At 39.5% G+C, this 14068-nt stretch overlaps 1 protein-coding gene across 2 annotated transcripts in view; it reads left to right on the top strand.

Moving 5' to 3' along the window:
• Window positions 1–14068, top strand: part of tmem131l (transmembrane 131 like) — a 173004-nt gene that overhangs the window by 97201 nt on the left and 61735 nt on the right. For both annotated transcript variants that reach the window (XM_087999180.1, XM_087999208.1), the window contains exons 14-16: window positions 2434–2604; window positions 7788–7848; window positions 8896–9013. In XM_087999180.1, coding sequence (XP_087855306.1) covers window positions 2434–2604; window positions 7788–7848; window positions 8896–9013 — 350 coding nt within the window. The remainder of the gene's footprint in view (window positions 1–2433; window positions 2605–7787; window positions 7849–8895; window positions 9014–14068) is intronic.

Raw genomic sequence — 14068 nt, 5'->3', positions numbered from 1 at the left:
GCCACGGTAAATTGCCCATAGTGCTAGATGCATTAGTCAGGGGGAAATATAGGGTGGAGGAATGCATCTGGATGGGTTACTCTTCAGAGGGTCGGTGAGGACTTGTTGGGCCAAAGCGCCTGTTTCCACACTAGGGTATCTAGTCTAATCTGATCTTTACACTCACCAATTCCTTCTGCCCTTGGACCTGATACCTGCTCTTCCATCTGCTTTGACTAACCCTAAACATTCCATCACTTACCTGGCTTCATTCTCCCCTTGTGTCCTGGCATCTGAAAGAACAGAATCATCACCAAAACCTGCTGTCTAAGATCAAAGGAAAACAAGAAAATACACAAGAATAACAAAATGGGATGAGAATTTATGATCTGAAATTGTTAAACTCCATGTAAGCATCTGATAGAAAGATGAGGTACTGTTTTTCCAGCTTGTGTTGCACCGTACCAGCAAACCAGGATGGAAATGTCAATGTAGGATCAAGGTGGAGAATTAGAACAGTGACCTGAAACTTGAAGTTGCAAAGAGTCATAGAGATGTACAGCACAAAAACAGACCCTTCAGACCAAATTGTTCATGCCGACCAGATACTCTAAATTAATCTAGTCCAGTTTGCCAGCAACCGGCCCATATCCCTCCAAACCCTTCCTATTCATATACCCATCCAGAGGTCTTTTAAATGTTGTAATTGTATTATCCTCCACCACTTCCTCTGACAATTAATTCCATACATGCACTACCCTCTGCATGAAAAAGCTGCCCCTTAAATCCCTTTTAAATCTTCCCCCTCTCACCTAATTTTTTGCCCTCTAGTTCTGGACTCCCAACCCAGCGAAAAGATCTTGTCTGTTTATCCTATTCATGCCTGTCATGATTTATAAACCCTTATAAGGTCACCCCTTGGCCTCCAAAGCTCCAGGGAAAACAGCCCCACCATATTCAGCCTCTCCCTATAGCTCAAATCCTCCAACCCTGGCAACATCCTTGTAAATCTTTTCTGAACCCTTTCAAGTTTCACAGTTAGAACTCTCAACAACACGGTTATAGTCCAACAGATTTATTTGGACTAACTGCCGGCTCAAAGTGCCGGAGCATCAAGAAGGTTGCACGTATCGACACAGAGTGCTTCTGAATAAACCTGTTGGACTATAACTGGCTGTTTTATTTTTAACATTGTACACCCCAGTCCAACAACGGCACCTCCAAATCAAACTTCACAACATCCTATAGGAGGGAGAGCGGAATTGCATTTACACTTGTGGATTGAACAGAGATGTTTGTTAAATTAATTACTGTAATTTACATTTTCTCTCCCTAATGTAGAGGAGAGCTTGAGAAGTGAATTGGGTGTTCAGGAGGGAACTGTTCTGTGGAATGCTGATATGGAAACGGAAGGGAAGATTTGGTGTGGGGGTGGCAGCGTCATCATGCTGGAGATGGTTCTTCATATCTGGAATCTGATAGGATGGAAGATCCCTTTTATCCCTTGATTATGAGGGGAACTCATCCTATCAGCTCCTTCATGAAGTAATTGACTCAACTTACTGAACTGGGTTAATCAGGAGATTTTGAAGCCTTGTTCCCTGTAGCAAGAACAGTTTGCCTAAAACAATGAGGGGGCAGGAGATTCAAATGAGTACTGCAGCTTTATTTTGTATAGGTAAAGGTTTTAATTGTTTAGGATTGGCTAAAAGACACAATCCTTGCTCAATGACAGGTGATATACACCTGACCAGAAATGTGCACACCTATCTGCCATATTGTGACATTAGTCCGAATACTGCTCAGAACAAAGTTAAAAATCATCACACAACACAAGGTTATAGTCCAACAGGTTTAATTGGAAGTACTAGCTTTATGGAGCGCCGCTCCTTCATCAGGGGGTTGTGGAGGACACAATTGTAAGACACAGAATTTATAGCAAAAGTTTACAGTGTGATGTAACTGAAATTATACATTGAAAAATACCTTGATTGTTTGTTAAGTCTCTCATTTGTTAGAATGACCCATGATGGTTTCACTTTCATATGTAAATCACAAAACTTTTGTTTAAAAGTTACAATCTCAGGTTAACTTTTGCTATAAATTGTGTCTTACAATTGTGTACTCCACAACCACCTGATGAAGGAGCAGTGCTCCGTAAAGCTAGTGCTTCCAATTATACCTGTTGGACTATAACCTGGTGTTTGATTTTTAAATTTGTACACCCCAGTCCAATACCAACACCTTCAAATCAGGACTGCTCAGAACAGTTTCTAGGTTATGGCATTTTAAGGAAAGTATTAAAAGAAATTTTTTAAAGGAAGCAGACAGATGGAGTTAGTTTTTTTGGAAAATAAAGTCACCAAAATAATATTCAAGGTCATGATGTCAGGCTAGTGGTATGAAAGGTGATTGGATTGCTGTCAGCTCATCAACTGTTTAATTTCTTTTCAGATTCTTAATTTTACTGGTCCAGTGACGCTCATACCAGGTTGCTGGCACATCTTGTCACTACAGTTTAAAGCTTGGAAAACACCTAGAACCTTAAACACGCACCTGACAATTGTAATTGGGTCAGGGTTAGTGCTCAAGCTCCCTTTGCATCTCTGCTTGCTTCGTATGCAGGTAAATATTCAGTATCCCTCCATCTATAAATCATTTAATCAGAATTGAAATTTGTCTGCTGCTACATTACATATTTTATCACCTATAAAAACATTTTAAATCTAAATTTGCAAAGCTTTTATTTTGAAGTATTTCCTGGAAAGTAATGCACCACTACTTAATATTTTTGCATTTAACATTTTGTTCAAAACACATCATTCAAATGAATGAACGCATTTTTTAAACTTTCGTCGTATGCTTGGATATAAAAAAACTAATTACACAAAGCACTTGGGAATGAATTAATAACACAAAACTGCTAAATTAATGTGTTGTCAGTTGTCCTAGGCAAGCTCCTTTTAGAAAATTAAAAGATCTTGAGCATACAGTGTGATTGTTTTCTTTGCAGATCGGAGCTAACTGAGGTATGAGCGGATAGGGATCTGTGTGTTGCAGTTAAGAGCTCAGGTATCCAGTGAAGCTGGAGATAGGCATTCAGTGTCTATGTTGAAAAATATGCCCTGTTCTCATACCAACATCCTTGATCTAAAAGAAAAGTCATCATTTTATGTTAGAAAATAGTGTTTGATATGGAGGAAATAAAATATGTAGTACAAGAGACATCTGCAACACTTGCTGCAAGTCTCTATATAAAAAAAACTTTTTTGAGTGCCTGTTTGAATATTTGACTTTGTCAGAACTTGCATAACTGAAATAAATGCTGCTGCATTATTTTTAAAAGATGAAAGTACTAAATCATAACATGTTTCTTAGGAGTAAAATTGGTAGATGGTGCATTTCTTGATTTTAGTTTTAATTGCTTAAGCCATAATAATGAGAACCATTGGAAAACAGTCATGCTGAGCTGAGCATTTGAAAATCAATGAACTGCATCACAACTGCTGACTTAAGGTTAATTGAAAGAAAACAAAAGAAAACACTAATTTAAATTCAGTGATCCCATATTTCGAGATGTGAGCACTCTTGAGTTCTGAAAAGGAGAGTTACTAGAGTGGAACTGACTTCACCTGAATGCTTCAAGGTTGGATTGGTTGGGATGTATTGTAATAATGTGTTGCAATTATTACCCCTCCCCTTACCCTGTTAACTCTCTTTATCACAGATCATGAATTGGCCTCCCATTTTATTATTTGGCCTACGTCATTTATTTTTGAGTGTTTAAAGTTTTAAGTTTCTTTATCTGCTTTGTATCATTCAGACATCACTGGTTAATATTGCACCTCATTTCTCCTGACTACTCCTGTAAAAGAAACTACCACTTAGCCTCATTCCGTTCTCCAATATCTCAAAGCACTTCACAGTCAATGAATTGCTTTCTGAAGTGTGCTCACTGTTATTCAACAAATTCAGCTATGTTGCATGTAGCAAAATCCTACAAGCAGCAGCAATATAAATGATAGTTCACCTGGTATAGGTAAGGACTAAGAATTGATCATGTAATTGTTGAGTAGGAGTTCAGCCAATGTGCCATGGATTCCTTATATTCACTAGAACAGATTGGAAAGAAAGCTTGGCATCCTGGGTATTGCAGCATTTTTCTCAGTGCAACCCTGAAGTTTTAAGCCTGGGTCACATTTGAAAAGTGAATTTAAATCCACAGTTCTCTGATTTGGATAAGAAAGAAGACACACACTTGCATTTACACAGTGGCTTTCCCAATCGCAAATATCCAAAATATTTTTATACCTCTGTAGTTGCTGTTATATTTCAAGAAGTTGGCCACTAATTTGAGCACTGCAAGTTCATATAAACAATTATAGAGTCATACAGCATGGAAAAACACCCTTCAGACCATCCAGTCCATAATCCCAAACTAATCTAGTCCCACCTGCCTGCTCTTGGCCCATATCCCTCCAAACTTTTCCCATTCATGTACTTATCCAAACATCTTCTAAATGTTATAATTGTGCCCACATCCACCACTTCCTTAGGAAGTTCATTCCAAATATGAACCACCCTCTGTGCAAAATATTTGTCCCTCATGTCTTTTTTTAAATCTCTCTCCTCCCACATTAAAAATGTGCTCCCAGTCTTGAAAACGCCCATTCTATGGAAACGACAACTGCTATTAACCCTGTCTAAACCCTTACGATTTTATAAAGTTCTATAAGGTCATTTCTCAACCTCCTACACTTCAATCAGAGAGGTCCCAGCTTATCCAAACCTCTCATACCCAACAACTTCTTGGTAAATCTCTTCTGAATTCTGTCCAGCTAATAATATCCTTCCTATAACTGGGTGACCAGAACTGGACACAGTATTCCAGAACAGGCTTCACCAGTATCCAGTGTAATCTCAACATGACCTCCCATGTCCCATACTGAAAGGACTGAAAGCAAGTGTACTAAACACCCTTTTAATGAACCTACGTGCAATGTAAACTTTAAAGGATTATGTACCTGAACCCCTAGGTCCCTCTCCTGTACAGCACTACCCAAGGCCTTACCATTAATTGTATGAGTCCTACCCTGTTTATTGTACCAAAATGCATTACCTGGCATTTATCCAGATTGAACTCCATCTGCCATTTGATCAAAACCCCTTTGTAATTTTAGAAAGCCTTCACTGTGTACTATGCCTCTAATTTTGGTGTCGTCCTCAAACTCACTAACCATGCCTTCTATATTCTCATCTGAATCATTTATAAAAGTAACAAACAAAAGAGGATCCAGAACCTGTGGAACACCACTGGTCACAGGCTCTCAGTTGTAAAATTAATGCTCCACCACCTCACTTTGTCTCCTGCTGGTCAGCTAATTGTGTAAGCAATTGGCAAGCTCACCCTGAATCCCATGTGACCTAGCTTTGCTAATTAGTCTACCATGCGGAACCTCCTTGATGGCTTTACTAAAATTCATGTAAACAATGTCTACTGCTCTGACATCCTCAATCTTTCCGCTAATTTCCTCAAAAAAAAACTAAATCAAGTTTTGAGATATGATTTTCCTTGCACAAAACCATGCTGACTATCCCTAATCAATTTTTCTCTCTTTACATGCCCATAAATCCTATCTTTTAAAATCACCTCCAGCAATTTACCCACTACTGAAGTCAGACTACTGGGTCTATAGTTCCACGGTTTCTCCTTGCAGCCTTCCTTTAAACTAAGGTACATTAGCCCTGTGATTATTATAAATAGTCTATTTTAATGAGTTGAGAGATGCATTGCTCAACACACCAGGGATAATTTGCCTGCTGTTCTTCTAAATAGTGCAATATGGTGTTGATAGAGTAATAGAGATGTACAGCATGGAACCAGACCTTTCAGTCCAACCCATCCATGCCGACCAGATATCCCAACCCAATCTAGTCCCACCTGCCAGCACCCCGGCCCATATCCCTCCAAACCATTCCTATTCATACACCCATCCAAAAGCCTCTTAAATGTTGCAGTTGTACCAGCCTCCACCACTCCTTCTGGCAGCTCATTCCATACCCGTACCATCCTCTGTGAAAAAGTTGCCCCTTAGGTCTCTTCTATCTTTCCCCTCTCGCCCTAAACCTATGCCCTCTAGTTCGGGACTCCCCCCACCCCAGGGAAAACGCTTTTGTCTATTTACCCTAACCATGCCCCTCATAATTTTGTAAATCTCTATAAGGTCACCCCTCAGCCTCCGATGCTACAGGGAAAACAGCCCCAGCCTGTTCAGCCTGTCCCTATAGCTCAAATCCTCCAACACTGGCAACATCCTTGTAAATCTTTTCTGAATCTTTTTCAAGTTTCCGATAGGAAGGAGACCAGAATTGCACGCAATACTCCAACAGTGGCCTAACCAATGTCCTGTACAGCCACAACATGACCTCCCAACTCCTGTACTCAATACTCTGCCGAATAAAAGAAAGCATACCAAACGCCGCCTTCACTATCCTATTTACCTGTGATTCCACTTTCAAGGAGCTATGAACCTGCACTCCAAGGTCTCTTTGTTCAGCAACACTCCCCAGGACCTTACCATTAAGTGTATAAGTCCTGCTAAGATTTGCTTTCCCAAAATGCAGCACCTCACATTTATCTGAATTAAACTCCATCTGCCACTTTTCAGCCCATTGGCCCATCTGGTCCAGATCCTGTTGTAATCTGAGGTAACCCTCTTTGCTGTCCACTATACCTCCAGTTTTGGTGTCATCTGCAAACTTACTAACTGTACCTCCTTATGCTCGCATCCAAATCATTTATATAAATGACAAAAAGTAGAGGACCCAGCACCGATCCTTGTGGCATTCCACTGGTCACAGGCCTCCAGTCTGAAAAACAACCCTCCACCACAACCCTCTGTCTTCTACCTTTGAGCCAGTTCTGTATCCAAATGGCTAGTTCTCCCTGTATTCCATGAGATCTAACCTTGCTAATCAGTCTCCCATGGGGAACCTTGTCAAACATCTTACTGAAGTCCATATAGATCACATCTACCACTGTGCCCTGATGTGGACCTTGGTTTAATGTATCATTCAAAGACCCTAGTGAAACTCTCCCTCCATTCTTATGCATCCCCATTTTGTAGAAAAATTGCACTTTAATGATGTTGCAGTCAACACACACTTTAAAAGTATGTGTTTAAGAAACAGTGTCCCCAACTTGACAATCACATTACAGTGAATTTGTGTTAATGAAATGCGCATCATAGTAGTCCTGGAGTGCCCATCTAGACTTTGGTGCTCAGGTCCTGGATTAAGGCTTGAATCTCAACCTTCTGACTTGCTACCAACGGGGACAAAAGCAGGAACAGAGTATTGAGTTGTGATCAGCTATGGTCATATTGAATGGTGGAACAGCCTCAAAGGGCTGAATGGTCTACACCTCCAATTTTTGATGTTTCTCTGTCTCAACTATGCCACTCTGGCACTGCAGAGGATTAGTGCCACTGATTCCAGCTGTCGGAAGTTAGATGTCCTTTACGGCGCACCATGTTCTGCATTTGAAGTGCTGCTAATGATTTGGAAATCTCACCTTTTGCCTTTTTTCTAATGTACATTATTCTCCTCAGGTATTATGTCATCTGATCATAAGTGTGTGTGTGTGTATATATAAGTGAGTTTTAACCACCTTTTCTGCATTCTCTAATACTGCAGAAGGGGCACTAGAAGTGCCACATGATTGTAAATAATTTTAGATAAAGCACATTCTTTACCTTGTTTTGTTTTCCCTGGGAGTGCAATCCACTAAAATAGCTTTTTCTGTACAGGGGAATATGTATTCTGATTCCATTCTGCAGTGCGGTGTATACTGCTATCTAGGAACAGAAGGTAAGAAGAGAATGATGCACATATTTCTGTTGTGTATTTATATTGATTTTAATGAGTGTGATTTGTTTAGGTCATTGACAAAATTCTATTTTGCTGGCCTGTTCCCCTGTACAATATTACTATCCTCATTTTCCACTTCTGTTCAAAGCAGTACAGTTAGGGGCAGATCAGGCCAGACCTGCCTGCATTTTCTTCTGGATCTTCAAGCAGGTTGTGTCTTCCAGCAGATGATCCAGATTGCAGACCAATAGGACACTGAAGCAGTGGTGACTTACTACTACAGTTTAATTTTATCCTTTCAGTCAGTTGTGATGTTCAGCCAACAGGTTACAGTGAAATGCAAATTGCAGTGGCTTTGTAGTGGAATTAAAGGGGAAAATAGCCAGTCAAAAGCCAGTTCCTTGAAATGCATTGGGGAATCTGGAGAAGTTGGGGAGATTTAGACACTCAGTCTTGGTTTATTGTACTACTTGAAACCATTTTACAAATGCAAAAAAAACTTGGTTTAATGATTTTGTTTAATTATCGTGACTTTGCTTGGGTGGCTTTGATATTAGTGCTTTTGTAAAATGAGCATTATGTACTCATTGGAAAATCAGCTTGAGTGTGGATATTTGAGAGCAGTAATAGATGTTTGTAAGCTTATGTCTGAAATTGGATTTTGATTTTTAAACAACATTTGTGCATGAAATTAATGTAGTAAAACTTAGGCAATGCATCTGACCTACAGCTATAGATGGTCAACCAGAATGTATTCTGCACAAGTACAGGCAGCACCTCTTCCTCATCTGTATATTTGCATAATCAACTTGAGTAAATTTTAAGTATATGTTGACAAAGTAGACTTTAGGCTGTTTTCCTGTCAGCTGCCAAATTTATTTTGCCTTCTGATTTAGAAAATAGTAGTTCTATATCAAGATAATGGGCATTTTTAAAAGGTTTTAGTGCTAATAGCAAATTCCCCCAAATTGTTCTATTAGAACCACGTTAAAGTTTTATCTGGTATTTTCAGCCATGGTACCTCTTGATGTCATCTGTGTCTTTCAGCTGCTGTGCACTGGCATAACAGTCTTTCTCTTGGATTCTTGTCCTGGAAAGTGGATTCTGAGCTAGGTTTGGATTTACGACACAAGTGGCAACAAATGACAGAGAAAAGAGCAAAGAGGTAAACCTAACAGATGAACGGTGGTTTAATAATACGAAGGCCTGAAATTTGCAGTGCTCGTGATTGCAAAACTATTGGCACTTGCCATCATCGAAATTAACAGCAATTTCTGGAGTCTACACATACGCAGTTAACTTCCCAAAGTTCGTGCTTCTTCACAGATTGTTGTGTACAGAAATGCAGTCAATTAAAAAATGATGAGAACATGCCTATTTATGCTATTGGTCTTACTGTAAAAATGCTTAGAAATATTGCATGTTTTGCAGATGAGGTGTAATTGCATTTATATTGGATCCTACAATCACAATTAGAATTATAATTTATAATGAATACTACAACCATAATTACAATTAACAGCCTTACTGTACTGGAAAAGGTAATTGTAGATTTATTGACTGCCTTCATGGCAATTGGGAATCCCGGGGACAACTAATATTAAAAACAAAGCTCCATGATAATTCACATAATTAATATTTCTGAAGAAAATTTGAATTTCAACTTTTATCTTAATCCGTAATTTAGGTATTTGTAAAATGTAATTAAAAGTGAAAACATCTTTGCCTTCTGTGAAGTAATTTATTGCCTATGAAAATCCAAGACTTGATTGGCTGCATTCCCTGTATAATGGCAGTACTGTTTCTGTATGGCTCGAGATTCCCTTGGTTTGGCACCAGAACAAATTGATGTAAGGAAAGGAGATTGCAGAGAATGCTCCATCAGCTTTCTTTGAGGGCAGCAGCAAGCACCATCACCTTACTGTTAACAAATAAATCTGAGTGAAGAATAATGTATACCTGGGAATGATTTATAGTAAGAGAAAGTGACGACTGCAGATCCTGAAGCTCAGAGTATAGAGCGTGGTGCTGGAAAAGCACAGCAGGTCGAACAGCATCCGAGGAGCAGGAGAATTTAGAAACGATGAAGGGCTTTTGTCCGAAACGTTGATTCTCCTGCTCTTCGGATGCTGCCTGACCGGCTGTGCATTTCCAGCACCACACTCTCAACAATGGTTTATAGTACAAATAGTTCAGTTGTTGGGTTTGGATGATTGGATACAAATTACTTTTGTAGTTTATCTAAATATTGGAATGACACTTCTGAATTTATTTCTGAGCTTCTGGTACTATTATAAAATTTATTTTTATATCCCAAAGAAACTAATTATAAAAGTTTAATTGAAATCACCATATGATTTTCAATATGATTATGTCGCCACCTGCTGGCTGAATTATGGAACCTGCAGAAAATGCCCCTCCTCCTGCATTTGACCTTTGCTCATCTTGTTTGTAGGGAATATGTCTATTTTTCTATGAAGACTACAGAGTAGTCATTCTGATCAATAATGTGTCCAATTACAGATGTGAGCTTGCAATCTGTTTTGATTAGTATTAACTTCTTAGAAATCAAGGCTAGTGCCCAGATTTTAATTGATTGCCAAGAGTTTGATTTTCTTTTGTTCATAGGACATTTGAGTTTGTTAAATCCCCTCCTGACTTCTCATCTGACTCTATGTACTGATGACATATATTTCGAGATTTGACAATGTTGTGCAGGCATCAAACGCAAGGCCTAATAACAAATGAATTAGTTGGCTTTCAAAGGGTTTTCTTTTATTCATGGGTTTTTTTTTAAACCAATAAGAAGATTATAATGAGCTGTTTTCCTCAACTGCTGGGTGCATGTATTATTGGTACATCCATAATACTCTTAGGAAGAGAGTCCAAACTTTTTGACCCAGCACTATTGAAGAAGTAGTGATATGCTTCCAACTCAGAAGGGTGTGTGGCTTGGAGGGAACGTGCAGGTGGTGACCTTCCCATGTATCTATTGCTTTTGTTCTTGGTAGATAATTGGAAGCTCTGTTGAGATACTGCAGATTATCATATAGATGGTGTACATTGTTGGCATCGTGCATTAGTGTGTTAGCAGCATATGTTGAAGGTGGTGCCAATTAAGCACACTGCTTTGTCTTGGATGGTGTTAAGCTTCGTGAGTTTTATAGGAGCTGCACAGATTCAGTCAAGTGAGGATTATTTTGTTACACTGTTGATTTGTGCTTGTAGATGGTGGTCAGGCTTTGAGAAGTCATGAGTTTAGTGAATCATTGCAGAATTGGTGCCTCTTGCTCTAGTAGCTATATATTATGTGTGTGTGGTTTGTCCACTTAAACTTGGTGGACAGTGGTAACCCCTGGATGTGATTATTAGATTAGATTAGATTAGATTACAGTGTGGAAACAGGCCCTTCGGCCCAACAAGTCCACACCGCCCCGCCGAAGCGAAACCCACCCATACCCCTACATTTACCCCTTACCTAACACTACAGGTAATTTAGTATGGCCAATTCACCTGACCCTGCACATCTTGGATTGTGGGAGGAAACCGGAGCACCCGGAGGAAACCCACGCAGACACGGGGAGAACGTGCAAACTCCACACAGTCAGGCGCCTGAGGCGGGATTATGGAGGCTCAAGTGATGGAAAACTGTGAACATTACAAGGAGATGGTGAGATTTTCTTTGAAGATGGTCATTGCCTGGCGTTTAAACCTGAATATTGCCCAGATTTTATGCATACACTCATAGAAAAGATGCAGCATTGAACGATGCCATTCAACCTGTCATGATTGCACTGACTGAGTCATCTAACTGCCCATTCTAATCCGTTTACCAGTCCTGGTTTGTAAACTTGTTGGCTCAGAACCCCTTTTCTTTTAAATCTCTTGGTTGCGTGGGGCACACACTGCATCAGTATCTGAGGAGTTGAAAATGGTCCTAAGTATCAAATGAGCATTTGTCAGTGAACATCTCCACATTTGTCGTCGTGTTGGAGGGAAGGTCATTGAAGCAGCAGAAGAGGGTAAACCTGGGACACCATCCTGAGGAACTCACCCTATGTTGTTTAAGGCTGAGATGCCTGATGTCCAACAAGCAAAACCATTCCTTTAGTGTTTGGTTTGACTTTAACCAGTTCAGAGTTTACTTTTCATTCCTATTAACTTCAATTTGCTAGGGCTGTTTGAATCTACACCCAGTCAAACACTGCCTTGATATCAAGGGCACTTGCTCTTGCCTCATCTCTGATCAACATCTGTTGTCCATGAATGCACCAAGTCTTGAGTGAGTTTTAACTGATGCAGTTTTCCCTTGCATTATAGAAACCTCCGGGTAGTGAAGCTTTGGAATTCAATGGTAGCCGTCATAATTTAATAGCTTTAGGTAGTTGATGACCTACAGATGGACACTAAATGAAAAAATTAATTTTCTGTACAGGTGAATTTTACAAGGTGGAAAATACACCATTTACAGTGAGATGTATTATACCACATCACAGCAAGTGAAACCATGATACAAGAAGGCAACAAAACAGCACCCCTTCACAACGAGGGATGAAAAAGAGCAGTTAGCCATTAGAATTTGTCCTGTGTATGTTTTTGGATAAGTGTGCAACTTTGTCCAGTTGAGAATTTTTTTTTTTAGAAAAGAAGAGTACTCCAGGATATGGGTGCAAACAGGTGAGATAAGTTGTGTTGAGGAAATTTCTGCACATTAGTTTGGCACGTTTCTGTATTACTGCAATACATAATTCTACTTAACTGCTGGAATATCAAGCATTTGTAGTTGAAAGCTGATCGAATCATGGATTTCTGGCTTTAACAGACAACTTTATTGAATTGTTTTTTTACTGTAACTTAAGTTTCCCATATCTGTGAGACCACACAAGGAATTTGAGCGAAAATTTGGATTTTTGAAGCCTGTTTGATGGCTTGTTGATTCTGCCTGTTCTGACCTGATGAATTGAGATAGATACTGGCCTCCTGAATCAGAGTTTAAAATAGTTAAGGATTAAAATAGTTAAGTGGCTGTTTTTGACCGGATGTGATGGGCTTTTTCTGTGCTGTAAGTCTCTATGTCTCGTAATTAATATAAAAGTGTGTTTTGAGACATGACTCCATAGTCTTATTCCAGTTGATGTATGTTTGCTATTTATTCCAGTGCTGTAAAATATAGTCTGTTATTTTTGCTAGTTTCCACAGCACTTAAATTACAACATTTGGGTATAAAGTAGTTTTAGAAGGCAGGTTTTGTCAGTAGTCTAGGCATGTACTGGCCAAACTCTAATTTGGAAAATGGCCGCCTTTTCCTTGCACCTTTCATAAACTTCAGCTCATCTAAGGTTCAGCTACCCAAATAGAACATAGAACAGTACAGGCTCTTCAACTCTTGATGTTGTGCTGACCTTGATGTTGTATCCTACTGTAAGATCATACAAACCTACATACCTTTCATTTTACTATGAATCATGTGCCTATCCAAGAGTCACTTAAATGTCATATCTTAACTCTCTCACTAAACCTATTCCTGTTTACTCATCACTTCTAGGCTTGCTGACCTGTATTGCCTCTAGATCTGGAAATGCCTCAATCTCTCCCTTACTCACGCACCCCTGTGCTCTCCATCACTGCCATTCCCCTGACTTGTGCAGCTCCAACTAATCACTGTTCAGTTTCAACAGTATTCACATTGCTTGGTAGTACAGAACTTAAAGGCTTAAGGTATTCATGGTGCTATGTCCTGGGATTACCATTAACCAGAAACTAGCAATATGAATACTGTGGCTTCAAGATCAGTTCAGGGGCTGGCGATTCTGCAGTGCTTTTATCGTTTCCTGACTTCCCAAAGCTTCCATGGTTTACAACGCACAAGTTGGAAGGAGTGCTTTTGAATACTCTCCATTTGCCTGACTGAGTGCAGTGCCAACAAATCTTCAGAAACTTAAAAACCACCCAAGAGAAAATAATGAGTTTAATTGTCACTTCATAAAATGTTCACTCCCTATACCACCAACGCATAGTGGTTGTCATCTACAAAACACACTACAAAACTTACCAAGTCTCCTTTGACAGCACCTTTTAAAATCTGAAACCTCTGCCATTGCAAAGGATAAATATGCAGCAGATACATGGGGACAACATTCCATGAAAGTTTGAATCTGTCACCAAGTCAAGAGAGCAGCTGGTCAACTAGCAACAGGTATACCATTGAGCACAGGATGCA

Source organism: Chiloscyllium plagiosum, unplaced genomic scaffold, assembly GCF_037043375.1.
Source record: "Chiloscyllium plagiosum isolate Xiang-an unplaced genomic scaffold, Cpla_swu_hap1 HiC_scaffold_1, whole genome shotgun sequence".
Classification (NCBI taxonomy): Eukaryota; Metazoa; Chordata; class Chondrichthyes; order Orectolobiformes; family Hemiscylliidae; genus Chiloscyllium; species Chiloscyllium plagiosum.
The sequence above is the reverse complement of the archived record's forward strand: the minus strand, read 5'-3'. Positions and strand labels throughout refer to the sequence as shown.